Source organism: Purpureocillium takamizusanense, chromosome 3 (assembly GCF_022605165.1).
Source record: "Purpureocillium takamizusanense chromosome 3, complete sequence".
Taxonomy (NCBI): domain Eukaryota; kingdom Fungi; phylum Ascomycota; class Sordariomycetes; order Hypocreales; family Ophiocordycipitaceae; genus Purpureocillium; species Purpureocillium takamizusanense.
In genome coordinates, this window is record NC_063070.1 from 915951 (window position 1) to 940602 (window position 24652).

General features: G+C 58.0%; 9 protein-coding genes across 10 annotated transcripts; 3 read left to right on the forward strand and 6 right to left on the reverse strand.

Annotated features, from left to right (window-relative positions):
• The first annotated feature begins 72 nt into the window (after positions 1-72).
• Positions 73-2739, forward strand: JDV02_003804 (uncharacterized protein). The gene has a single exon (XM_047984969.1). It carries the CDS (start codon positions 500-502, stop codon positions 2354-2356), a length of 1857 nt encoding a protein of 618 aa, XP_047840944.1. The 5' UTR covers positions 73-499; the 3' UTR covers positions 2357-2739.
• A 1279-nt stretch (positions 2740-4018) lies between these two features.
• On the forward strand, positions 4019-5096 carry JDV02_003805 (uncharacterized protein). The gene is made up of 2 exons (XM_047984970.1): positions 4019-4588; positions 4769-5096. Exons 1-2 carry the CDS (start codon positions 4351-4353, stop codon positions 4945-4947), a joined length of 417 nt encoding a protein of 138 aa, XP_047840945.1. The 5' UTR covers positions 4019-4350; the 3' UTR covers positions 4948-5096.
• On the reverse strand, positions 5093-6369 carry JDV02_003806 (uncharacterized protein). Its single transcript, XM_047984971.1, has 2 exons — positions 5966-6369; positions 5093-5904 (listed from the first exon to the last, which is right to left on the reverse strand). Exons 1-2 carry the CDS (start codon positions 6199-6201, stop codon positions 5322-5324), a joined length of 819 nt encoding a protein of 272 aa, XP_047840946.1. The 5' UTR covers positions 6202-6369; the 3' UTR covers positions 5093-5321.
• A 1838-nt stretch (positions 6370-8207) lies between these two features.
• On the forward strand, positions 8208-9437 carry JID1 (J domain-containing protein 1). The gene has a single exon (XM_047984972.1). The coding sequence runs from the start codon at positions 8348-8350 to the stop codon at positions 9347-9349; it is 1002 nt and encodes a 333-aa protein (XP_047840947.1). The 5' UTR covers positions 8208-8347; the 3' UTR covers positions 9350-9437.
• JDV02_003808 (uncharacterized protein) lies at positions 9391-12257 on the reverse strand. The gene is made up of 3 exons (XM_047984973.1): positions 11064-12257; positions 9870-10962; positions 9391-9804 (listed from the first exon to the last, which is right to left on the reverse strand). Exons 1-3 carry the CDS (start codon positions 11859-11861, stop codon positions 9557-9559), a joined length of 2139 nt encoding a protein of 712 aa, XP_047840948.1. The 5' UTR covers positions 11862-12257; the 3' UTR covers positions 9391-9556.
• Positions 12258-13122: 865 nt separating this feature from the next.
• Positions 13123-14500, reverse strand: JDV02_003809 (uncharacterized protein). Its single transcript, XM_047984974.1, has one exon. It carries the CDS (start codon positions 14213-14215, stop codon positions 13328-13330), a length of 888 nt encoding a protein of 295 aa, XP_047840949.1. The 5' UTR covers positions 14216-14500; the 3' UTR covers positions 13123-13327.
• Positions 14501-15234: 734 nt separating this feature from the next.
• Positions 15235-16340, reverse strand: JDV02_003810 (uncharacterized protein; the record flags this gene model as incomplete). Its single annotated transcript, XM_047984975.1, has 5 exons — positions 15235-15425; positions 15512-15828; positions 15903-16009; positions 16088-16243; positions 16299-16340. 5 exons carry the CDS (start codon positions 16338-16340, stop codon positions 15235-15237), a joined length of 813 nt encoding a protein of 270 aa, XP_047840950.1.
• Positions 16341-16760: 420 nt separating this feature from the next.
• On the reverse strand, positions 16761-18843 carry JDV02_003811 (uncharacterized protein). 2 transcript variants are annotated; one of them, XM_047984977.1, is made up of 6 exons: positions 18658-18843; positions 18360-18602; positions 18187-18303; positions 17841-18124; positions 17522-17776; positions 16761-17464 (listed from the first exon to the last, which is right to left on the reverse strand). In XM_047984977.1, the coding sequence occupies exons 1-6, from the start codon at positions 18689-18691 to the stop codon at positions 16916-16918; spliced, it is 1482 nt and encodes a 493-aa protein (XP_047840952.1). In that variant the 5' UTR covers positions 18692-18843; the 3' UTR covers positions 16761-16915. The 2 variants fall into 2 exon arrangements, with proteins under 2 accessions (XP_047840952.1, XP_047840951.1); XM_047984976.1 differs by having other exon boundaries at positions 18360-18843.
• Positions 18844-19323: 480 nt separating this feature from the next.
• Positions 19324-19890, reverse strand: JDV02_003812 (uncharacterized protein; the record flags this gene model as incomplete). Its single annotated transcript, XM_047984978.1, has 1 exon — positions 19324-19890. One exon carries the CDS (start codon positions 19888-19890, stop codon positions 19324-19326), a length of 567 nt encoding a protein of 188 aa, XP_047840953.1.
• Positions 19891-24652: the final 4762 nt, after the last annotated feature.

Here is a 24652-nt window from a genome sequence, read left to right on the forward strand (position 1 = left end):
GCGCTGAGGGTGTGCCTAGCTGGTCTCGGGGTTTTTGGCGGGCCGGCGCGCCAAACCGGTTTCCGCGAGTCGCGGCACCTTGACCTCGCGAGACCCTTGATCTTTTCCGAGGCCCCGTGAAGCTGCAATATCAACCAGTGAGGCTGACCGTCCCTCCCCAGGGGTTTTTCTTTTCGCCCGGCGACATGATGGCACTGTGATCTTCAAATGCCAAGCTGCGATAAGCACATTGCCCTCTCTCCTCCTACAAGTTCGGGTAGAGTGCCCGAAGCAACCACTCCATATTTCAACGCGCATCGCATCACAGACATAGGAGATCTTCACGCGACTAGACTCTGGCATAGGCCAAGCCCTCATTCGCAGCCGAGCCAGTGCCGCCGCCGCCGCCGCCGCCCCGTGAGAGCGATTATCAACTCGAAACGACGAAACTGTTCGGGTCGGTCCTATTCGTGCATGCAGTCGCCTGCGCGCCCCTGCGTCGCGTGTGTCCCAAGCAAAGATGGCCCGCATATCGGTGGTAGCCCTGAGCAAATACCTGCTCGACGGACGCCTGTCGCATCGAGGGTGCCTCGGAGCTCGATTCGCCCTGGTACGGCCTACCCCGGTCGGGCATCCTCGACCAAGGGCTGGTGCAGCTCGAGCCCTCCACGCCGCCGCCAGCAGCGCCCACCCGGGCTCGCAAACTCCAGCTGTGCCTTTCCGCAAGCAATTGAAAGAAGAGGCCAAGCTGGCCAAGAAGCAGGGCAAGAACAAGTCCAAGAGCGGCTCACAGACCGTCGACGGCTGGGAACTCACCGTCGGCATCGAAATCCATGCCCAGCTCAACACGTCGCGCAAGCTCTTCTCGCCCGCCACCACCTCATTCAACGATGAGCCCAACAGCCATGTCGCCCTCTTTGACGTGGCGATGCCCGGCAGCCAACCACTGGTACAGAAAGACGTCTTGCCCCCTGCCCTCCGAGCGGCCCTCGCCTTGAACTGTGAAATCCAGCGGGTCAGCCGGTTCGACAGGAAGCACTACTTTTGGTGGGACCAACCCTCTGGCTATCAAATCACCCAATACTACGAACCGCTTGCCAAGAATGGACACATGACTTTGTATGCGAGAGACGGCATCGCGCCAGAGGATGGCGAGAGCGTCATCGTTGGCATCAAGCAGGTCCAGCTGGAGCAAGACACGGCGAAGACGTTGGCACAGGCGGGGAATGTGTCGTGGCTTGACTTTAACCGCGTCGGCGTGCCTCTGATTGAAGTCATTACGGAGCCGCACATGCATCATCCGCGCACGGCCGCCGTCCTTGTCCGCAAGATTCAACTTCTGCTCAACACGGTGGACGCCTGCGTCTCAGGCATGGAGACGGGTGGACTCCGCGCCGACGTCAATGTCTCGGTGCGACGGACGGACGACCTAACGAAACGGCTGGGGACGAGGACCGAGATCAAGAATCTAAGCACCATCAAGGCCGTGGAGGATGCCATCATTGCCGAAAGGGACCGCCAGATCCGCGAAATCGAGGCCGGCGGTGTCGTCGTAGGCGAGACACGAGGCTGGACGCTGGGCTCCAAGGAGACGCGGCGGCTCCGTGGCAAGGAGGGCGAGGTCGACTATCGCTACATGCCGGACCCAGACATTGGCCCGCTAGTACTCGGCGATGACCTCGTGCAACAGCTGCGAAAGTCATTGGCCGTCTTGCCCGACACGGAGCTCGACAAGCTCATTGACGACTTTGGCCTGACGGCAAAGGATGCCCTGTCCCTCATCACGCTGGACAACGGAGCTCGCGTCCAGTATTACTACAAGGTCTTGGACAGCATCCAGAAGATGATTGCGGCCGAGTTCGCCGCAGGCACGATGCCCGACTTCAAGAGCTACTCGACGCTCGCCGGGAACTGGATCATCCACGAGCTGGGCCGCCTGACGACGTACAAGGCGGGGCCGCTGGCGTCCGGGGAGCTTTCTTTCACGGCGGACGGCGAGTGCGCGCAGGTCCCGGGCGCGGCGCTGTCGCAGCTGCTCTACCACCTCTACTGCAAGCACATCACGGGCAAGGTGGCCAAGGAGCTGCTTTTGGCCATCTATCTCGGCGACCTGGAGGGCGGCGTTCTCGAGGCGATCGACGCCAACGACCTCTGGTTCAAGGAGATATCGCAGGACGAGTACGCTGCTCTCGTGGAGGAAGCCATCGCGGGGGAGGACAAGGTGCTGCGGGAGTTTGTCGACTACAAGCGCTTCCCCGAGGGCAAGCTGATGTGGCTGGTGGGCAAGATGATGCGCCTCGGGCCGACGGAGCGCATCGACCCGGCGACGGCCGAGAGTGCCATGAGGGCTCGCGTGGCGCGACTGCGTGCAACATAGGGCGTGTCTTGCGACATGAATGTTGTTGCTTTTGCGCCTCCTAGGGGCATGCGTTGGATGAAAGCAGGGCGGGCGATCGGGCGTGAATCTCTCCTGCGCGCGGCTGCCTGTTGGGAAGTCGGGCACCGCAAGCCTTAGGCCAAGGAGGCCCAAGGGCGTCCTGTCAGGGTCGTGGCGGGCCACGTCTCCTCCGACTGCGCGCGCTTGCTCACAGGCGTAGATGGGAGGTGCCGTCTTGTACATTATTTGTTATCATGTAGCGTGCCGTTTGCGACTGGCCTCTGTACATGTCTCTAGTCGTCGATGGATGCAAGGTGTCTGTCTGTACGAATATTGTTCCTTCTTTTCTCATAGAGCGAGCGCACCACGCGGGCACTGGGATGTTCTCAGCATTGATACTATCCAAGCCACTCTGAGCAATGGGGGTTGACCAAGGACCTCCGTCCGCGTCCTGTGCTTGCTTTGCATCCAGCCTGTATTCATGGCTGTGCGCCGCGGTCGCCCATCCCGTCATTCCTCAACCGGCGGGGGGGTGCTTGGTCGTTGCTCAGGCCATGGCCCGAGCGAGGCGGCTCGCCCCCTCCTGCGATTGCCTATTTAGGCAAGTAGAAACGCGCCCCATGGACGCGGACGGACGGATATAAGCAGAACCAGAGAGCTGGCTCCCTTTCCACACAACACAATTTTGCAATGTCAGCATGTCCATGGACGGCTGTATGCTTCGCCGTATTAGGTTATGTGCGTAGATACCTAGGCAATGAGTAAAGAATCGAGTTTCCTTTCCTTTTTTTCGCTCGCTCTGACTATGGTGCTGAGGTGTAGCGGTACCATTAATAAGGTCACGGGCTTGCGCGAGAGAGAATTGGCAGAGCGACGGCTGGGTGATTTTGATTACTTGCTGTGGTTGCATTTCTTGCGACGTCCCTCTGCGATGCTATTGATTAGTACCTTTGCCTGTGAAAAGGGGCATATAGCGTAGTACTCTCTGCTACTACCTACCTACCTACTGAACTGCCCTTTATACACTTGGTATCTGGACCCAAATACGTTGCAGGCGGGTACGGTCGGCCATCCTCGGCCACCCAGCCAGACCTCCTCACACGCATGCATTCATTCCCACTTGGAGAGTTGACGAGTCGCAGCCATCCGGCCTGCTAGGTAAGCTAAGTTGATTCACGAATCGACATTGCTTGAATGAAACCGTCACGTCCTATACTAGTAGGCGCCCGACACCGCGCCGCCGCACATCCGAGCCTCAACCATGTATGTTCACGCACGAGCCGAAGCACAAGGCGAAGTAGAGTAGCAGGGGGAAGATTATGGATGATGATGAAAGCTAGCGCCTGTCGGCTTTAGGTGGTTTGTAGGGCTTTCGATCTCGATTGCCCCGCCAGGGACCCCGATCGGGGTGCCGGCGTCATCGTCGTCATACCATTTATTACCTTACCTTGGAGAAATAAACGGGCGGCGTGTAATGCGTCTGCGTCGTCGTCGTTAACGCCCGCGCGCCCGCGGGGGCCCCTCACTAACTTACTTGCCCTGCGTTTTGAGGGATGCCCGGGGGCTAGGAGCATTCTCCCCGGCGCCGCCACCCACCCAATCCCCATGTCGTGGGCATGACATCATGAGGTCGCAGTAGCGTCACCTCACTTACACCTCTCACTTTCATGACACTAGCTAACGTACTACAGCGCGGCGGGTGGGAGGTGCTGCCCAACCCCCGCCGGCTCCCTCTCCCGTGCAGATAAAACCGGCAAGCTTTGGGGTTCGTCCGTCGAGCTGGTTTACCTGTTGCGGCTCTGCCCTCCCTCCCAATTTAAACGGCATCATCATCCGTGATAAAGAAGGCAAACACCATCACCGCTACACTTCACTACACTACAGTCCACCACACAATACACCGGTCGACCACCACGCAATACAATCAACGCTCACCCATCCCAGTCGAAAAAGAAACTATCCACCGTCCCTTCTTTCTTCCTATCTTCGCAACAATGTCCTTCCTCACCGAGCGCGTCCTCCGCCTCGCCACGCCCGCCGCCTCGCGCGTCGCGGCCGTCGTCACCACCACGTCAAGAACGACGACGACGATCACGACGCCGCGAGCGGCCGCCCTCTTCTCCACCACCTCGCCCGCGAGCAAAACGCCCACCGAGGCCGCCAAGGAGGGTCTCAAAAAGGCCGACCGCGCTGTGAGCGACAACATTCTCGTCCCCGGGCTGGACGCTGCCGGTACGTGTTTTTTTTAACTACTTACCTTTCTCTCCCCCCTCTGTTCCCCCTCTCCAACATTGTGTGTGTGTGTTTAGTCGTGTCCCCTCCTTTGGCAGCAAGCTCCGCGCGTTTTTTGCAACGAAGGAAAAAGAAGATAAAAAGAGATTTCACGTTTCGCTGACCTACCTACCCATGCAGCCAAGGCAAAGGACGCTGCGCAAAACATGACCAAGGACCAGGCCAAGGGCAAGGCCGAGGAGCTCGCCGGCCAGGCCAAGGGTGAGGCGCAGGAGATCAAGGGCCAGGCCAAGGGCGCCGCGCACGAGGCGGCCGGCAAGGCCAGGGGCGCCGCCGAGGAGGTGAAGCGGAAGCTGTGATGAAGTGCATTGGAGGAGGATGATGCCGGCGGATTAGAGGCGCGTGTTTGACGGCCCAGCTGGCTGTATGAATAACTCATCGTCGCATGTTAAAGTACGCATTCAAAGGAGTATGGAGCAATGTATTACATTCAAATATTATTGATGGGTCCTATTCCCTTCGCGTTGCTATTAAGCTACTCTCTTCGACGCATGCAGTGACCTATCAGGCCCATTCCGCGCCACCTCCCATTACGCACGCGCCCAGTAGTCGCAAGTGTCGACAAAGCAGCAAGTTGGGTATCAAGTGAGCGGCAACTCCGCTGCCTCAGTGACGTCCACCGTCCAAAATCATCATCCGCAAGATCATTTCCTCCACATGTTCCAGACGCGACCTATGCCTGGTGCGCCGCCTTGTCGTTCGCCGACACCGCCGCGGGCTTGTGGTCAAACTCGCCGAGCGGGAAGCGAACCCAGGTCGTGGCCGGCGTCATGAGGCCCGAGCTGCCCGCGTAAAAGGCCGCCAGCGCGCTGAAGACGGCAAACGCTCCCCCGGCGCGGTTCACGCGCACGGCGTTGGTGGGGTGCGAGGTGGCAATGAACTGGGCGATGCTGAGGAAGAAAAAGGACAGGGTAAGGAAGCCGAGCACGACGAGGATGGCAATGTTGGTGCGCAGCGCCGCGATGAAGAAGATGAGCGTCAGGAAGCACCACAGAATAAGAAAGATTCCGAGCGCAAACGTGTAGGCGCGCTCGTTGCCGGCGTAGGCATCCTTGATGCCGAGCGAGGGCACGAGGAACATGGCAAAGGCGAGCCAAAAGGCGCCGTAAGAGCAGTGGACGGTGGTGCCAAAGGTGTTGCCGACACGGAACTGCATGATGCCGGCGATGGACTGGGCAGCGCCGCCAAAGAAGATGGCAAGGCCAAAAACGGCCTGGTCGGGGCCGACGCTGCCAAAGGGATTCGAGCCGGGGAGACTAGATGATCTCCGTTAGTAGCACGCACGACTGTCAAGGAGGGCCGTGGGGCTTCACTCACCCTGCACCGCATTGGTATAAGCCGAGGACAAAGGTGGTCAAGGCGAAGCTGATGAGGCCGAGGGGACCAGGATTGGCAATGCTGAAGAACTGCGGGTCGTATACCTGCGACACGGTCGCCTGTCGAGGCCGAACACCAGGGGCGTGGTGGCTGGCATGGTCATGTTCCTGGGGCGCATGGCCGTTTTGGTAGGCCTGTTGGTCTGTCGTGGCGGCAGGAACCGTGGTTGAAGCCATTTCTAACTACTTGGTTTGCGGGGCTGGAGCAGTAGGTGGTGTGTTGGCCGAGATGATACACGGAGGGCTCGCAGAGAGGAATGTTGTGCGACGAGGGGACGGGTGCCAGAGCCTGGGTGGGCACCGGGAGCCAGAGACGAGACGAGGCGAGCGTCTCTTATACGTGAGGGCCCGGAAAACAGCGCCGCTCGAGCGGGCATCAACAAGTCCTCCCCTCCCGTCGGTCCCTTCAAAGCGATGAGAGCCAGTGACTTGTCACCCCGTTGCCCAGACGGGCCATTGGCTTTCTGGTCTCCCTTGCCGCAGTGTAGCACTCGGGCGACGCTACTTGGCCACCGCACTTGGTGTGGGCAGACGGCACACAAAAGCCAAGTTGGGACCATGTCATGATTGCGGGGGGAAGGTGTGTGACTCCGAGGGGTCCGGCGGATGTGCATGGAGGGACGGGGGCGTGCGGGTGGCAGCGTGCGTAGCTTCGTGATTCGATGCAGTGATGCCCCCGATGCCACCCACGAAGCTTTGCATGTCGTTTCTGGCACAAGCCACTGCCGGGAACAGCTCTGGCAAGCTCCCCGGTTTTTTTGCATCAAGTGCCGGCGTCAACGGCGCACGCCAATGACGCGGGGGGCGGACCCCGCCATTCGACAACGTGCAGCGAGTCGGCATGATGTGTTGATGATAATGTCGACGGGCGGATTCTAGTCGGACGGGACTTTGGAGACTTGCCACCCCCCACCCCCCATACGTGCGGGGGATGGAGGCTCTGTCTGCTACGCTGCGCGGTCTAGGGCCCCATGGCGCCGCTGCTGCTGGGCGACAGTGTATGTGTTGCCATTGCCGTTGTCGTTGCGGTGGCCGCTCGTCCATCCTCGTCACGCTCGTCGGCTGAGGTCGTGCGCGCAAACGTGGGCGGCGCAGCAGGTGTCCGAGACGGGCGGGCGGATGAGACAGGCCAATTTGTGCAACCCCACTGCGCGAGACGGCACGAGACATGCAGGCTTTGAAAAGCGTGGAAGCCGCGCGGGAGAGTTTTTGTTGGCAGATCGAGGCAAGGGATCGAGACGCTCAACACATGTCGCAGACAAGAATCAGGATCGTGGTGGAGGTTTGCGCGAAGCGAGCGACATGATCCGGCCGAGACGGACGGACGAAAAAAATTCAGATCACGGGACGCGGGCATGATGCCTCCCTTTGTGTGTTCCTTCCTTGACTGGATATAGATGTTGCTCCTTCCCTTCTGTTCGTCTCGCACACGGGAGGCGGCCAGGCAACGGCGCCAGCGCTGGCACCTGAATCTCAGTGGTGTCCCGTGCGGAAATCCCCAGGCAACAAGACTCGCGAATAAAATGTCCCCTCTCGAGACAGTTTCTCTACACAGGTTTCCCCAAAGTAGAGGGTCAGTAGGACCAAGTTTCCAACGTGGCGCTTCTCGAGCCCAGACCTGAAGCGGCACCACCATCCATCCCAGGTGTGTGCCGGCAGCCGGGCCCCGACCGCATTCCTCCCAGCCGACACGGGGAACGGCCGGCGGAATGTCAAAGCGCACGCGAGTGGCGGGGTCCAGTGCCGGTATGCGAGGAGGTTCTCGCTGTTCAGCATGGCAGCTGTTGATGGTGGCGATGAGGACGAGATACTCCCTGAAGCGTCGGCGACAGGGCTGACCATAAGTAGCTCACTGCACGCCAGGGCACGGGCGATTCAGAGATGGATCCAGCATCGTCGGGTGCTGGTGAGCCCCCGGCCGCGGCAGTCCACTGCCTGCACTGCACTGGCTTGAGCGAGCCCCCAAAGCACCCACTGCAGAGCCTACAGTAGAGGCCGGGTCCTCACCTGGCAGGTAGTGGTGAGGGAGGCGACAGAGGCCGTGAGCCGCCCCACAGCCCGCCGCTGCGTCCATCCGACGCCATCCACCTCGGACCCGAGCGCCCCGCTCTTGTTCCGCGCCGCCCACACAGCCGAACTCGCCGCCCCGCAGCGCCGCACGCCCATTGTCCACTCCAACGTCTCCCGTCATCTCCAGTCAGCCTCATCTCACTCACGCACTCGCCTGCACACACACGCGACATCTTCCCCCCCACCCATATCGACAACCATGTGATTGTCCCCTCAACGCCAGGCACCCGCCGTCAATCTCACCACCCGCATCATGTTGAAATCCAGCTCCTCTGCCGCCGCGCTGTGCGTCACCACGTGCGCGGCGGCTCCCTCGCTAGCCGCTACATCGTCATCGATCTCGACGTCGGCGACATGGACCGCGACACCGACGACCGGCCGCACACAGCGCCGGCGCCACCACGTGTCCACGACGCTGCGACCTCCAACCTCTTCATGGCCCGGCGTGAGGTGTCTGAGGAGGTCGTACGCGACGCAAAATGGCGCAGCGGACCATGACATCCCACCTGCCTGGCCGCGCTCCCCGAACCCCACGCCCTACGAGATCTTCGACATTCCCCGTTCCTCGCCGTACACGAAGCGACGCTTCTACCAGCTCGTCAAGCTGTACCACCCCGACACCCACGATCACCACCACCACCATGACAACCATCATCACAACCACCACCGCGGCACGTCGTCGGCGTGCGCGGCGGCGGAGGAGGGCAGCAGCAGCCTCTCCAGCGCCACCCGCCTCGAGCGCTACCGCCTCGTCGTCGCTGCTAACCTCCTCCTCAGCGACCCGACCAAGCGCCGCCTCTACGACATCCACGGCATCGGCTGGACCACCACCCCCGACGCGGCCCCGACCCTGCGCGACGCCGACCGCGCCTGGCGGCACCAGCCTGGCAACGCCGCCAACAACGCCACCTGGGAGGACTGGGAGCGCTGGCACGAGGCCCGCCAGGGCCACCGACGCGAGCCCCTGTACATGAGCAACGGGCTGTTCGCGACGCTCGTCGTCATCATGTGCATGGTCGGCGCCATGGCGCAGGCGAACCGCGCCGAGGCGTCGGGCGCGCAGTTTGTCGAATTCACGCAGGAGCGCAACGCGGCCATTGGGCGGCAGATGATGAAGGAGAGCATGGCCGCGGCGGGGCGGTCAAAGGACGAGCGCGTCGACACGTTCCTCCGCGAAAGGGAGAACGTATCGTACGACTACGTGCCCAGCAGGTTCGACGAGTCGGACGCGCAGCACGAGGAGGCTCACCGATGACACATGACGCGATGCACGACACACGCTCTACTCTTTTTGTTCCTTGTTTCCAGCATAAGCAAATGCCCCTTGTAGATTCAACTTGCGCATTTCCATCTATATGCATCTACATGTGCAGTCATTCGTTTCATCGTTTCGTAAGACATAACATCATGAGTGTCGTGATCCAAGAATGTTTGCTGCCGTCCCGTCCGTTTGCCCGCCGGTCTACACGCTCTTGACCCCCGTGCTTAGCCCGTCGTCGGTCATATCCCCCGTGTCTCGCGTGCGGCTGCGGGCCTGGCTGAGGTCCAGCTCGGGCGGCGGCCCAGGGATCTTTCTGCCGAGACCTGGCACGTAGCCGGTCGCCTCGAGCTCCTCGTCGGCCGACGTGCCGAGGCGGCGGTTGATGACGTTGTCGATGCGCAGGCGCGGGGGGCCCGAGTTGAGGCTCGTGCCGTTCTTGGGCGGGCCGGCTGTCTTTTGATCAGCAACACAGAGGAGTGGCATGGGGAGGGACAGTGAGTCTGTGTGAACGTACACACAACCAGGTCAAAGAGCTTTACGATGACGGGCCCCCAGACCGTCATGGCGATAATCTGGCCATAGGACCACTTGCTCGCCTCGAAGCTGTCCGTGTTGAACACCTTGATGAGGGAGATCATGTAGAGGATGTTGATGATGAGGTAGGCCAGCTCGAGGAGGAGCCAGACCCAGCGCTTGGCTCGTAGCCAGGCGACCTTGTAGCGGCCGGCGGGCCCGCGGCCGACGCGGTAGCGGCCGATGCGGAGGTGGCTTGTCCAGCGGTGGGTGCGCAGGGTCCAGCTCATCTGGTCGACGACGAGGACGACCATGGCAAAGGTGTCGAGGACGAGGAAGACCATCTTGTAGAGGCGCGGGCGCGGGAAGAAGCCGAGGTTGATGCCGTCGACGCCGTGCATGGCGGCGCAGTAGCTGCGGGGGCTGGGGTTCCCGCCGCAGGCGTCGATGCGGGACTCGCTGCGGAAGAGGGCGAAGGCGTCGCGGAAGTAGACCTTTTGGGTGGTGGCGACGATGGCGAGCAGGTACTCGACGACGAAGCCGAGAAAGGTGTGCCAGTTGCGGACGCCCTCGTGGTGCAGGCAGATCTGCACGAGGAACATGGGCAGGACGCCGTTCTGGCTGACGTGGAAGGCAACGGCGGCGTTGACCATGATCTCGCCCCAAAAAGTGCCCTCCTGCGAGTTGACGACAATGGCCAGGATGGACGCGATCTGGATGGCGAAGACGAACCAGCACTGCGCCTCCTGGAACTCGACGAGCGTCGTCGCGATGGCGATGCTGGTCCGCGACAGCGCCGACGAGTCGCGCCAGATGACCCTCTCGATGCGCGTGAGCCGCCTCTGGAGCCGCAGCGACGACGACGAAGTCGGGCCCGCCGCCGCTAGGCTCTGGCTTTGGCCCTGCTGCTGCTTCTGCGACTGCTGCTGCTGCTGCTGTTCTTGCCGTTGCCGTTGGTCGTCCTCGAGCTGCCGCCGCTGCTCCTCCTCCTTGAGCCGGCCGCGCTCCGAAAAGGAGACGTACATGGTGAAGAACCGGGTCGCGAGGTACAGGAGGCTGGAGAAGCAGACCTGCAGGACGTACGAGATGAGGACCTGCTCGGGAGTCGGACCCCTTGTCAGCAAGCACACGACGTCTTTGTCTCCTGTTCACTGCTCAGGGGTAGAGGCAGCAGGGCTTGTGGGTTTCGACGTACACCGGGCCCAAAAATGTCCGGGTTGATCTCGGCGGCAATGTCCGGGCAAAAGGTGTTGATGGCGTCAAAGACGTCGCCCGGAGGCGACTGCTGCGTCAGGGCCTTGATCGAGTCGTTGCAGGGCGTGCGGATGCCGTCCTCGCCGCACGCGGCCTGGGCGCAGGTGACAAAGGCCGAGAGCACCGGCCGCTCGTCAAAGGCGGCGAGCGAGCCCCCGGGGCCCATGAGGACGCTGGCGTTGCGCTCGGCCTGCGCGGGGATGTAGAAGCGGGCGCGGTGGTGGTCGCCATTGCCGCCGCCGCCGGCGCTGCTGCTGCTGCCGCTGCTGCTGCTGCCGTTGCCTGACCGGCTCCAGTAGGCGACGCTTGCGAGGGCGGCACAGTTGTAAAAGGTATCGAGCGAGCTGAAGAGGGACGAGGCGTTGCGGCACGCGCGCGTGCAGTCGACGGCGTCGTTGCCCGGGTCGTCGACGTCCACCTGGCAGCCCGTCGGGAAGAGCAGCACGTTTTGGTCGCCGTCGAGCCCCGTCTGGATAAGCCGCGCCTTGGACAGCGTCGTGTCCTCCCCGCTGGCGAGGAGCTCCAGGTCGTGGAACGGGTAGAAGCGCGACGCGCCGCCGATCTCGGGCGAGAGGAAGCTGACGGTGAGGGCCGGCGGCGGCGCCGAGGAGGTGGACGTGAAGGCAGACGAGGAAGACCCGGCTGCCGCCGCAGCGAGGGTACCGCTGAGAGCCGCCCAAGCCAGAAAGATGCTGCCGATGCTGTTGCCGCTGCCGCTGCCGCTGACGGACATGATCATCCCGGCCGAGGGCGGGGAACCGGCCTCACAATGCGCGGCCGTGCGTCGGCGGTAAGCCCCGACTGCTGGGTGGCGGCGGCGGCGGCGGCGGCGGCGGCGGCGACAACACGGGCGGCCGGAAGAGCAGCGGCCGGTGCGGCGGGGCAGCACAGCGAGGGGTCGGGGATGGCTTCGGGGGCGGCAAGGTCAACAACGAGCTGCGGCGTCGATGCATTCTCGTCAGGCGGGGCAGCAGACGATGATGGTCCGTATTCGTCCGTCCCCTTTACTTCTCGCCGCTTCGAATGCTACGAAGAGTTCGACAGCACGGGCAAACCCCCACCAACAAACGCACAAACAAACGAACAGCCAGGCGGTGCCTGACGAGCAAGGGCACAGAAGCGGGGAGGAGGGGAGGGTGGGTGAAGAGGGGGAGAAAAGAGGACAGGGAAAGAAAAAAAAGAGGAAGGCAGGCGAAGAAGCAGAAATGGTGGTGGTCCGCCTGCGGGCGCGCCAAGCTTTGAAGTGCTGACGGACCGACGAAAGAGATCGATCTCCGCCAAACGCAATGCCGACGACGACCCTTGCAGCAGTAGGTAATGGAGGTAGTGTACGTAGTGCGTAGTTAGTAGCGTCAATACGTACATACAAATTAGGAGCATGTAGCAGCGAGATCGCCACCGACTGATCGAGGAAGCGGTGGGGTTGTGCGTCTGCCCTACATGGACAAGGGGGCCTCGGCTAGCATTGAAGAAAATGCAACCATGGTAGTACGGTATATGCAGAGACTAACATAGAATTTTTGGCCGATGAGGCGGTCGTCGATGTCTGTCCAGGGCGGCTCGGTCACATGCCGTGGTGTTCATGTGCTGTTGATGCAGCCTGCCAGAGGTTGATGCGACGTCATCATCTGCAGCAGGAACACTTTGGAAGTTTTTCAAGGCCATGTTGGTGACGACAATGTTGCTGCACCACAATGTCTCAGTCACCCGCCCCGTCGTCTCCGAGGGTTCGGCTCCGGCCCAACACTGCATGTCAACCCAGCAAATATTCCGAACGGTGCCCGACGACGAAGTATGGGGCTCCAAAAGTATTGACCTAGTTGACAGCCAACCCAACGCAGCAAATATGTGCCTCTGGTTGCATGAGTTGTCGCGACAGGACTCAATATTGAAATGCCGCCGTCAATACCACGGGCGGGGGCCGCAGTCAAAGAGAAAAAAAAGGGCATCTTCTCATGCCCGATTGTATTGCGAGGCCATTCATGTCGCCAACGCTGCTACCGTGAAAATGTTCGATCAATTGGCCCAGCCCTCTAACCCGCTGGACACGCCCATCCATCGTGTATTGGCCGGTGCCAAGCATTAGATCGGGACTGATCTCGTGGTTCAAATGAGTCGCAAGAATCGCTATTTGCCTAACCCAGCCAGACCTAAGAAGGCAAGGATGCTTCTCACTGCTTGCTCGTCTCCCTCCACAGAGTTTTCCTAGTCTGCATCTATCCAGCCCTCGGTAAAGCCACCACCAAAGTCAATCAGCCAAGAATCGTCTTCTTCATCGATAATGACATTACTTGCTTTCCCATCGCCCCAGATGAGCGCGTTCGAATGCAGCAGTCCGACTGCCTCACAGACTTGCGATGCCCATTTCAGCCTCCTTTCCCTCGATAAGTTTGCGATGTCGCAGCCCCTGAGATGTTCTCCAGGCACCCATTGCCCGAGGAACCCGGCAATGCGGCCGGTGTTATGTTCTCGTACGTAGCCCATAAGCTGAGGAACACGAATCTGGTTGCTGAGGGCTGGCGGCCAGATGCTTCGAATGGTCTGCAAGGATGCAAGTTCTCGGCCAACACTGGATTCCATAAACCTGGTGGCGCCTATGTGGACCTTGCAGAACCATTTTGTGCTGTCAACTTGGACCAAGGCGGCGGTGTAACCTGCGCCTTGCACATATAGGTCCTGGACCACTATTCTCCTGGTCGAATGCACCGGGAGGGTATCATCAATATGGGAGTCCTCTTCAAAACAGTCATCTTCGTTGCGGTCAAGGAAGGATGACGTATACTTTTCTACGGGATTAATTCGCGTAATAGTGGCGTTTCCATCCACTGTTGCTAATCTGAACACGTGAGTTGGCGGGAACATGAAGATAAGAGAGTGTAAATCGATGCCGTCGGTCGAGGGCGTCGGTGCAGCTTCGCTCAAGATATGTGGCCCTACACTGAGAATTGTCTCAAGCACTTCATCGATGATGTCTTCGAATTCGTCATCATCGTCTGATGAAGCGGCATGGCTTAGGAGGTCAATTAGGCGATCCTCGATAGATTGGTGCTCCTGATCGGATCTTGAGAGAGAAGGGAAAATCGAAACGTCCATTCGCTAACCGTTGAAGTCGAAGACGATGTCGGCGCCGTCGCCGTCGCCGGCATGAACTTGACGAACCGCTATGTCGCGTGCAATGTCCATTGCGCCCGGCCGCCACATACGAAGCGAGAATCGTTACGGCTTGTCCCATCAGGGAATGAGAGGACGAAGGCTCTTTGGGGAGCTGTGCGGGAAAGTCATTAACAGAGATGCTGCTTCAAGGACCCGTCGACAGCGACGCGGCAACGGTGCAAGCCTCTAGCCATGTCGCTATTTTCCTGCTGTTGTCTGGTCGGATTGCGATGGTCCACGAACGATGCCGCGCTGGTGCATGGATTCAATTGAGACGAGGGGGTCTAGCCGCGCCCGGAATAGTGGTTGAGCCGGGGCCCGACCCCTATTCTGTGTATATATGCTACGAAGTACGTGGTAACAAACGGCAATAATAGAGGCATCATATATAGGTAAATATATAGAGAAATACTATTTATAAAGGGAGAGAACTCTTAATATAAAGTATTTTATATTTTTCTAGGTCTATACCCTAACCTAATACTACGCTAGTTAAATAAATATTATTATTATTATTATTAATATATAGGCATAGAACGAGACTAATGCGCTATAACGCATGCTGATGTCTTTATTAAGAATTAAACTTTAATTAAACCTATATTGTTATAATATAACGCCCGCGATAGCGCGCTGTTATGGCTTAATTCTCTAAGTCACTTAAGTCGCTAAAAAGCTGCCGAGTCGATCAGGTTACACTAATGCCCCGGGTTACCGATCGTGTCCCATTTGTGTATGCGGCTGCCCTTCGACAAGGTTGACTGGGCGAAATCCATCGTTCTCATTTCTGAAAGAAAGAAGCTACCTGGACACCGTCCACCCTCCATTTAGCCACCGTGGTTGATGCCAAGGCCGGCGAAAGAGGCAAATGCCAAATGTCTCGACGGCGTCAGTTACTATGGCGACCCATGATGCCCACGATACATGCGATGCTGCGATGCCGCGATGCTGCGATGCCGCTACAGCCACTGCCGCGTTCCCAGATGCGACACAAACGAACCTCCACTCCCCCCCTCGATGCTAGAACTCACAATAACCCGGTTAATCGAGGCGACCGACTCCGCCGGCGAGATGGGCCCCGTAAAGTGCGGCGCGTACGTCGCAAATTTCCGTCCCATGACAGCCACTTTCTCGAGTTGCTCGTCCGTAGCTAGTGTTTTCGGAGCACCGTGTCAGTCACCCATTGCTCTGCTCCACTGCCGTCTACTCACGTCCCCAAGGCAAAGTCACACTGACCGTGGGCAGCCTGGCCGGTTTCCACCAGCCCTGGGCTGATGGACATGAAGAGAATGCCCTCCTGCTTGCACTGCGCGCTGTACTTTGCCACGGCGGCGTTGAGTGCTGCCTTGCTGATGCTGTACGGGCCGGCCATGGCGATGTCGTACCCGGCTATGAGGTCAATGTCCGCCATGCCGGTCGAGATGGAAACGACCTTTTTGGCGTGCCCGTTGCGGATGAGTGGGAGGAAAGCGTTGAAGAGGTGGATGTTGCCCGCGACGTTGATCTGGAATGACTGCAGGAGGTCTTTTTCGAGTGCCTCGGGGTCTTGACCGCTTTCAAGGTGTCAGTATATATCCATCAGGCTTCCGCTACTGAATGCCCGATGAGCAGGCTGGGCAGATCGTACAGCGTCTCCATGTCATCGTAGGCAGACCACTCCGATAGAAATGCGGCATTCGCAATCATGTAGTCGAGCTTGTTGTTGGTGATGCGCTTGGTCTCGTCCGCCGCTCTCTGTCACGCCGAAGGAGGGCAAGATGAGCGAGCTGCGCCATTGACGCCTAATAAACATACACGCAGGGACGCACATACCTGCAGCGACGCAAAGCTGGCAAGGTCCGCCTCCAACACGTGAACGTTGGGCTTGGTGAGGTGTTCTGGCTCGGCCTTCTCGCTGGCGGCCTTGTTTCGCACCAATGCCACGACCGTGTTTCCAAGTTCGTTGGAAAACTGGCGAACAAACTCCAGCTGTGCATCATAATCAATATTAGTGTGTGTGCGTGGCATTGAATACCAGACCTACCCCGAGTCCGCGGTTGGCTCCCGTGACGAGGTAAGTAGCCATCGTGAAACTACTTTGCAGTTGCGATGAAGGATAAGCGGTGGATGTTGACACGCAGAGCAGTGAGGCTATCGCGCAATATTTATTGGCAGCATTTTAACAGCCAGCGGCACGAGCATAAAGGGCAAGCGGGTGAATTTGTAATATACATATTAATAATGGGCTCATAGAGAGTTTTGTGTCGTGAGTCTGCTTGCGATGCTGGGTGTGCCGTATTGCCGAGGGCAACTTTTGGCGAGCTTAGATCTACTACGAAGTAGCTAGCGGCACTCCCAACTACATGTCTTAGCCCACGCAGGTGGGACGCCACGATTCTTTCGCTAGCCAAATCCAGGAAGCGCTAGGGACGTTCAAGAATAAAGCAACCTGGCGCACTGCTGACAGGCCCGGACGAGCTCGTGACGGCTCTAAACACATGTAGCCGGGTCCTGCTTCGTGTATGCCACAACTGGAGCGGCACGACGCCGCATTAGGTCATGATCATACATGTAAAATCCCAGTAACTGCGCGCCGCAGTGTCCCTGACAGCCTATGTTTTTTTCGCCAATACTTGCTCCGTGCCATCCGCACACAGCTCCTTAGACAAGAAACGGCAAAGCTGAAGCAGAGCTGATGGCAGCACTTAGCTTGCCGAGATAGTCTTGTCCCCCGTCCATGAGGTCATCGTGCACCCACAAGAACCGAACAATCCTTCCGACGCTTGCCAGGGAGTCCGCTGGAGACGTCTCCCGCGTCTTTCCGATGAGTCTTAGGACTGTCATCCTCTGCTCATCGGTCCGCGCCTCGTGTCCGAAGATAAGCAAAGCAAATGGATACCGGTATCCGTCTATGTGAGCCAAGGCCTCGAACGCACGGGCGATACAGTCCGCGAGCTTCTCTGGATGACCCAAGATGGGCTCCGCGGCACGGTGCAGATATACCAAGATGGCCAGCCTGAATAGTTCCATGTCGTCGGCTTTCCCGCTGCTGTCCGCAAATCGGCCGCTCGTGAGGGCCGATCCAAGAAGCTCCACGTCCTGTCGGTAGCCTTGGGAGTGATGGTGCGGCTTCGTCGGCTCTACGACCGTATCAATTGCCCTTCCAAGCAAATCGAGTAACTTGTGCGGTGTGTCCTCTAGATCCCCGACCTAATGTCTCTTAGTCTCAATCAATGTCTAAATTCGGTGATGGATGGCCACACATACCGGCAATGTTTTGCAGACTGGGGGCATGGTATCGTGGTAGCCAACATCTCTAGCAAATGCGAATTCCCTGGTCTCGCTGCGCACCCAGTGGCGCAGGCTGAATCGCGCCATGGTCGTGTAGTATTGCGTCCATCCCAGGAGAAGAGTGACACTGCCGTCCCGATTCGGGCGATCGAGGCGGCCCGCTTTGATGATAGTCTGGGCACCGCAGAGGTACCACAGCCAGTGGCCAGAAGCCCGCGTCTTGCTATGAATCTACGCATACAAATCAGTGATGTCATACGACACAACACAAACAGAGCCTTGCGTCATCTCTCACCTCGTAAGAGCATAGCAGCATGCCGGCGGCCACGTGCCTCACGAGGTCCATGGTGCTGCTAGGGCTCAGAACGGAAACCCTCAGGGCACTCAGCGCCTGGAGTTTTAGACTGATCGACCTGCGTTGAAGCCCATCGCGATCCAGGGCGGCCAGCGCAAGCAAGGACAGCAGAACGGCTGTTGACGAAGGCGAATTGTCAGACATGGCCATTGGCATGATGACACTGCAAAGGACACCTGGCTCGTAGCCGAAAGTTGGAAGCGAACGGGAGGTCACTGCCTCAACTATCGACACGTAAGTAAACACTATTGCTTCTTCCGCGCGGAGGGGAACCATCACGGCTCACAATACTGGAACAACGTCGTTTGCTCGTCATCAAGCTTAAAAGGCGTCCACAACGCACGGCTCGCAGTTGGCAGCGGGACCGCGTGGACGAAGCTCGACTTCCACCGTACTTTGGCACCTGTCGTTAAATCAGCCCAAAGTCATGGAACGCCTGCATATGCACCCGGTACGTGCCATATGGGCCGGCATCAGCGAGGTGATAGTGCATCGCCAAGTCGGCAAACGAAGTGTGCAGCCACTGGACCCGGGCGAGCGGTCCTGAAGCACCGCCGCGCCATGGAGCGGACTCGGGCTTGCTGCGCGTCCGCCTCTTGCTGCCCGGCCAGGACAGCTGCAGGCCGTAGCCCGCGCATCTACGGCGCGACTGGACACATCGTTGACAGACGGGGACGGTCCTGTCGCAGAGAACCCTGCGATCTAAACTCATTCGTGAGTCGAGCTCGAAACGGCTAAAGGCGGGCTGTGGCCGCACCTCGACATGTCCCGCAGCTCCGGGTCGGCTTCATTGCTCAGCAGGACGACGGCGGTGTCGTTTGGTCGTGGCAAATCAATGAATTGTCTTTTAGTCAAAACGGCATCTGGCGGGATATGCGCTCTCGGCAGAAGTTGCCATTCGTGGGCCGGCCGGTTGAAGAGACCGTTGACGGCGGTCTGGTGGATGACAACGCAAGCATCCTCCGCGGCGATCGCCGTCCGGACTCCGCAAGAGCTGAGGTCTCTGGTATCGGCAACTTTTGGCGAGATTTGTGGGTCTTTGACAGACCATGACCAGACTTACCAGAGACTGGAAGGGGGGGCGAGGGGCTGGCCTTTGAGTTACGGACTGAGCGGCATCGGCTGGACGGCTCAATACACCAACGTAAGAACATGAATATAGCTCGTCCAGTCCCCGGCTCGTCTTCGGCTGGCTCACACTACTCACGTTTAGCACTATAGCGGTCTGGTTTTGTTGACGCCATAGGTAGGAGCTTGCCTTGTATTGTGAAGCTCCGGTCGGGTCGGGGGCTCCACCACCTCCGTTACGTCGGATCCGACGCCCCCACAACGCCGGAAGACCAGGGGGAGCGGAGGCAGATTTGCGATGGCAGTCCTCGAGGCACCTGAGGCGCGACCTCTCCACAACAACATTAAAGTCCCCTCAAGCTTTCTCGCTATCAAAAAGAGACCGGAACTCCGCCTGATACCGTTCTTCGTCATCCACCTTGGCCTCCACAATTGTGTCTACCTTTATGTTTTCTTGCCAAAACGTCGAGACTTGCCTTACATCGGCAATTAACCCTCTGTCGGTGGAAAACTTTGGAAGAATGTGGTCTTCAAACACAAATAGCCAGGCATTGATGGAGCGCAGACATGCCCAGAACCACACCCCTTTCGATTCCCAAGCACATCGCATTGCGCTCGTGATCTTGACATTGTGTTGTTGTTGTGCGGGGATATTTGCGGCCTCCTCGTCCATGATGGCCAGAAACGCCCGTCGTGCCTTGTCAAAGGTGTCGTACTCATCGTCAATGATACCATCGATGCTGCAGGTTGTGATCCAGTACGGTACCGATACCATCTCGACAGGAAGAGCAGAAATCCACTCCAGGTCGATCAAGCACGTGACGTTCCAGTCGTCGTCTACGAATACATTTCTTTGATGGAGATCCGTTAGCTGTAGGAGGTATGGCCCGTTCTGTGTATCTGCTGACATGAAGTAGTGCATGTCGGTTCGTAGCAGTGTCCCAATTGCCATTCGTTCGCGGGCATCGTCCTCGTCGCGAACGGCATGAGGGTCATGTAGAAAATGAGTACCGCATAGCGAGAGCCCCGGAACAAGCGAGCTCTTCGATCGAAATCGCTCATATGTAATGTCCAAGTGCGTGACAGCATCTGCCCAGTCTCGGGACCGATGTATTCCAAGAGCATGTAAGCGGTACCAATGGCAGGTCCAGATGCGTCGCGGCGATAGTTGGACAGCAAGGGAAGCCGAATGAATCGATGGATCCACCGCTGCAAGGTATGGTAGACTCTAACGTAGGGGGATTGCTTGCTGATATGGGTGAACTGAGCAAGGTCAGTCTCCTTCAATGAAGCAACGAAGCATAGTAGCATGGAGGACGAACGCGGCTGCCATCATTGAGACCGAAACCATGCAGCCTTGGAATCCCGATATCAGTGCAGTATTCCTGCATCCACGTATATGCGGCTACTTCGCAACCGACTTTCTCATCAACCGTTCCAGGGTACTGCTCTTCAGCAAGCTTATGAGGCATAGGACATCGAAACACAAGACGTCCACTTAGGTCGCGAGAATCCACGTCAACGAGAATGCAAAGATTGAAACCACCCCGTATCCACGTGTCTGTAGGAAGGACGATGCAGACATCGTCTGCGCGTAGGCCAAGGTGATGACGGACCACGGCTTCGATCAGCTCCCTCTGGTCCCACCGCCGATCGCGCAGGATCTCGGCGGCAGCTTGGTGTCGCACGGAAAGTAGTAGATTACTCTCGTCCTCAGCGGCTGACTCCAGCGAGCGTAATGTATTGTTCAGTGCGATTTTTCGGGACATGGTGATGGGGAGTGGAGCACCAGAAAGTGCATGTGTTCAACTGGGATGGCCCAGTCAGCTGTTGCAACATAAAAGGCATGATAACTTGGGCACTAGCGTGCCGGTACACTTTTGCTCAATTGACGCAACATCAGCGCCGCCTCTCATGAAAAGGAAGCGTCAGTCTAGTCACGTGGCCGGTTGAGTCAAAAGCAGGGGCTGGACAGTATGCGGGAGGGATTCTATCCTTTCCGTGCCGACCAACGTGGGTATACTGGACTCGGCTGTGCTCCACGTTCACACTGGCAAGTCACTGGCGTCTATGTTTCTCAGAGACGCAAACTAAATGGATCACAGATCCGGCTGACTGCATCGCTTGTTCGAACCAATTCGACGTGGTCTGTCTTGTGTTAACTACATTGCTGCCTTTGTAGGATAGCGTCGCCGCACGGGCTGCCATCCCTACCCCGGCTAGGCTAGCCAACTGACGAAACACCTGCGTCAATTCATCATCAAGACGTGTTGATGAGACTGAGTAGAGCATGGCATACTCCTCCGACCTCATCATCACGCATCTTCAGCCACTCGGCCACCGCCTGCATGTACCAGCACGCGCGTATCATTAGAGGTCAAAAGGAGCTGCGGTGAACATTGATGCATGTGCTTTCATTTATAAATAATATCCTAGAGCTCATGGCGCCACTCCTGCATGGGGTAAAGAAATGAAACCTGACTCGTGCAGTCCGGCGTTGCGATTCTGCGTTATTATAGGGGCCGAACATGCACGGAGCACAGATTAAGACAGATATGCGGCTCAACGAGCTGCATGAGACTTGAGCCAGAGGACACGAACTGACGGCCAAGATCGTCGTGTTACTTGGGCTTGTAACGGTTAATTCAAGTGCTCCAAGCGAGACGCTTCAAACAGCATAACAAGCCCGAATCTTACCAATAGACACGGTGACAGGTTTTTCTCCTTGCAAACACATCGCCTTGCCTCACCAGATCCGTCTGTGCCGCTGCACTCACCACAGATGGCCGCTGCGCCCGCACCGACCGTCACGCGGCTCAAGCTGACGGCCTGCATCCGAACCCCACGCGGCGGTCTCGCGACGACAACACCTACGTCAGGGGAATATGATTGGGCTTAGTGGGAAAGTACGTGACGGCTCGTGTCGGAAAACCAGTACGTTTCAGGTATCAGGATCACGGTCCTCCGTCTGTGCTTGAATGCAGCGACGTTTGACTTTGGGGTTGATGCAGTCTCCCAAGTCAAGCCAACGGCTTGCCAACCCGGCTCCAGTCACCTAGATGAAATTTCTGACGTAAATACATGGCTGGAACCTCACTTTAGACTTTGGACTTTGGACTGCTTTGTTGGAGGAAACTGGCTAAATCTTCACTCATTTACATATACTCGCTTAATTCGCGACCACACTCTCGTTACACTTTGCTATTCACTCCACCACAACTGCCACCATGCAAACCGCTTTTCTTTTCCCGGCGTTTCTTGCGGCTCTCGCCGTCGCTCTCCCGTCGCCGCCGCCTGAGGCGCCCAGCACCACCTTCAACGACAACGTGGTCCCGCTGCCCGTCGATGCGGTCCACGGCCCCAGTTCCAGCGACGCTCCGCTCCCAATTCCAAACGACAATCCACTTACAACTATCCATTATAAGTTCTCTGTCAGAAGGAAGCGCGATGCCTCCAGCTAGCCCGAGTTGGGGACTTTCGTTAGCCGGAGGAATGCGCCTCCAAGTTAGAGACTTGGGGTTAGGGTCAAGGTTTTGCAGGCCACATCAAACGACTGGAGCGGCCGGCGTGGACAAGTCGTGAAGAACCTTGAGCGGGTGCTCCTGACATTACATGCTGCCGGAGTGGATCTCTTGCACGGCGAACAGCATGCGCTCGTGAATTTTTCGGGATTCATTGGAAATCGTTACATTATAGGCGCTGCGCTATTACATGGAGCAACGGAGTTTTGACGGGTGCGGGCGAATTGGGCGCCGATACGTAATCATACAAGAGCCGATAGATTTACTATTAAATACACGCCTCCAGAGGCCATCATCCAATAGCCCAAGGCAGCGGGCCCTGATAGACCTGGCGCTTGTCGTTCATGGCCAGCAATCACAGGTCTACCGGATGCTGCGTCTGCGTCTGCAATATTGCAACACCAATGGCGACTACACACCCTGCTTTGTCGGGCATGGGATCAAGGGAGGAGTCAATAACGGCCTTGTTTGCCGCCAGCAGAATGTCGTCACGGGCGTGTTTGGCAGCGTCGGAACCTCTCAGAGATTGGAACAGCCTGGAAGCCGTTAGCCTGAGCGTACGTGACAGGAAATGCATTATGGAAGCAACGTGCTTTCTAGCAGTAGAGACATCGCCTCCCGGGATGTCTAGTCCCTCGCGTCTTGCCGCTCAACCTTGGAGAGCTGCCTTTTCTCGTTGAGGCCCGTGAGGTCCGCGGCCTAGTTCGACATGTCTGCCTCAACATGAAGTTGGCGGTGACTGCCCGCCATTCGTCATCGGTGTGGTCGTGCGAGAGACGATAGCCCGCATAGGCCCATTTCCATTCGTGATCCGGTATGGAGCGACTCCGCTGAGCTTTGGGCACTGTCTGCTTCTTGGAAGGTATCGAGATGGGCCCAGACGCGCGACTTTATGATATGCCGCTCCATGGAGATGCTCACGAGGCGGTCTGGGTCATCCAAAGAGCCCATGCGGTTCTTTTGCAGCTTGTCCGAGGTGGAGGTTCCGTTGCTGCTCAGGAGCAGCTCGAGCTGGAGGAGGTGCTGGGACATATTTATGGCGGGGGTGGGGGCATCGTGTCGTGGCGGAGGTGCATATCAGACGCTAGGATTTTCTTCGACATAGCGTTGATGAGTTGTGGTCTGGTCTGATGTTTTCCCACAGTGAGTCCCGGCAGGCCTCCGAGTGGATTACCGTGACGGATCTACGGTTGTAGCATTTCCTAGGCGAGCTCCTGCGGTACGTCTAATGCGGTGGTTCCTAAGCTGCTTGCACTAAACTCGGCTGGCGATCCTGCATCAGAGGCAGTGAGCCATGAGTTGAGGAGGAGAGAGCCGCAGACCTACATGTAACGAGGGACTCGATGGGAAGTCTACGTTTGCCATCATCGTCAATGTACTGTAGTAGCAGTCTCCTACATGTAGGCCTTGACTCAACGCCTAATAATCACTTCGTCGCATGAGGCTAGTAATCTCCCTCACATGCGCCACAATGCCATGGGGTCTAGGCCGGCTGTCCGCAAGGTTCGGCGATATTGCCTCTTGCGAGTAACATGATGAGAAGAGTTGTTGTTTGAGTTTCCCGGCCCGCACGGCCTCGCACGGCCTCCCTTTTCACCGCCTCTTACGTGCCCGGCCGAGCTGACACGGGCATCGTAGCAAAGAGTCTCTCCTAATTTTAGACTTGGATCGAGTGCCAGGCAATGGACCAAACATAAGTGACAAGTGATGCGCGGTTTAACATTGTGTCTAGTCCGCGCTAGCGTACGCTTGAGTTGGATTAGCCCGAGATGCCATGTGAATTATCCGATAAATAATATTACTCCGCATCGAAGACATTGGCTGGACCAAGCAATCTGACAAGGACCAGGAGGGACCATGTTAGCGCTGCTCAGCAACAGACAGCCCTGCGTCACAAGGGCGACAGCAGTCAGCCGCGCCGCCGAAAGGAGGACATCCGAGTGTTAGGCTAGTTCACCGCCGGGCAAACCGCCACATATCCCAAAGCTTCGCCGTTTCGACCTTGATTGACGATAACATGGCGTTGATCAAAACCATATAACTCTCAGCTAGCCTAAGACCCATCACACACAGGCGTGCCGGTACCAGCGAACTTGGCCAACTAGCGTGCTCCAACATAACCTATCAAGAGCAATACATTTGCAGGCAACATTTCGTCATGCC

Excerpts from the sequence above, each read along its gene's own strand:
- JID1 (XM_047984972.1), top strand. The coding sequence starts at position 8,348 with ATGTTGAAATCCAGCTCCTCTGCCGCCGCGCTGTGCGTCACCACGTGC.
- JDV02_003804 (XM_047984969.1), top strand. The coding sequence starts at position 500 with ATGGCCCGCATATCGGTGGTAGCCCTGAGCAAATACCTGCTCGACGGA.
- JDV02_003805 (XM_047984970.1), top strand. The coding sequence starts at position 4,351 with ATGTCCTTCCTCACCGAGCGCGTCCTCCGCCTCGCCACGCCCGCCGCC. Across the intron at positions 4,589-4,768 it reads CCCCGGGCTGGACGCTGCCG|CCAAGGCAAAGGACGCTGCG; the intron begins GTACGTGTTTTT and ends CTACCCATGCAG.
- JDV02_003811 (XM_047984977.1), bottom strand. The coding sequence starts at position 18,691 with ATGAAGCCGACCCGGAGCTGCGGGACATGTCGAG. Across the intron at positions 18,603-18,657 it reads GAGCTGCGGGACATGTCGAG|ATCGCAGGGTTCTCTGCGAC; the intron begins GTGCGGCCACAG and ends GAATGAGTTTAG. Across the intron at positions 17,465-17,521 it reads CAGTCTGCAAAACATTGCCG|GTCGGGGATCTAGAGGACAC; the intron begins GTATGTGTGGCC and ends AAGAGACATTAG.
- JDV02_003809 (XM_047984974.1), bottom strand. The coding sequence starts at position 14,215 with ATGGACGTTTCGATTTTCCCTTCTCTCTCAAGATCCGATCAGGAGCAC.
- JDV02_003808 (XM_047984973.1), bottom strand. The coding sequence starts at position 11,861 with ATGATCATGTCCGTCAGCGGCAGCGGCAGCGGCAACAGCATCGGCAGC. Across the intron at positions 10,963-11,063 it reads CGGACATTTTTGGGCCCGGT|GTCCTCATCTCGTACGTCCT; the intron begins GTACGTCGAAAC and ends ACTCCCGAGCAG. Across the intron at positions 9,805-9,869 it reads GCTCTTTGACCTGGTTGTGT|CCGGCCCGCCCAAGAACGGC; the intron begins GTACGTTCACAC and ends ATCAAAAGACAG.
- JDV02_003806 (XM_047984971.1), bottom strand. The coding sequence starts at position 6,201 with ATGGCTTCAACCACGGTTCCTGCCGCCACGACAGACCAACAGGCCTAC. Across the intron at positions 5,905-5,965 it reads TTATACCAATGCGGTGCAGG|TCTCCCCGGCTCGAATCCCT; the intron begins GTGAGTGAAGCC and ends GAGATCATCTAG.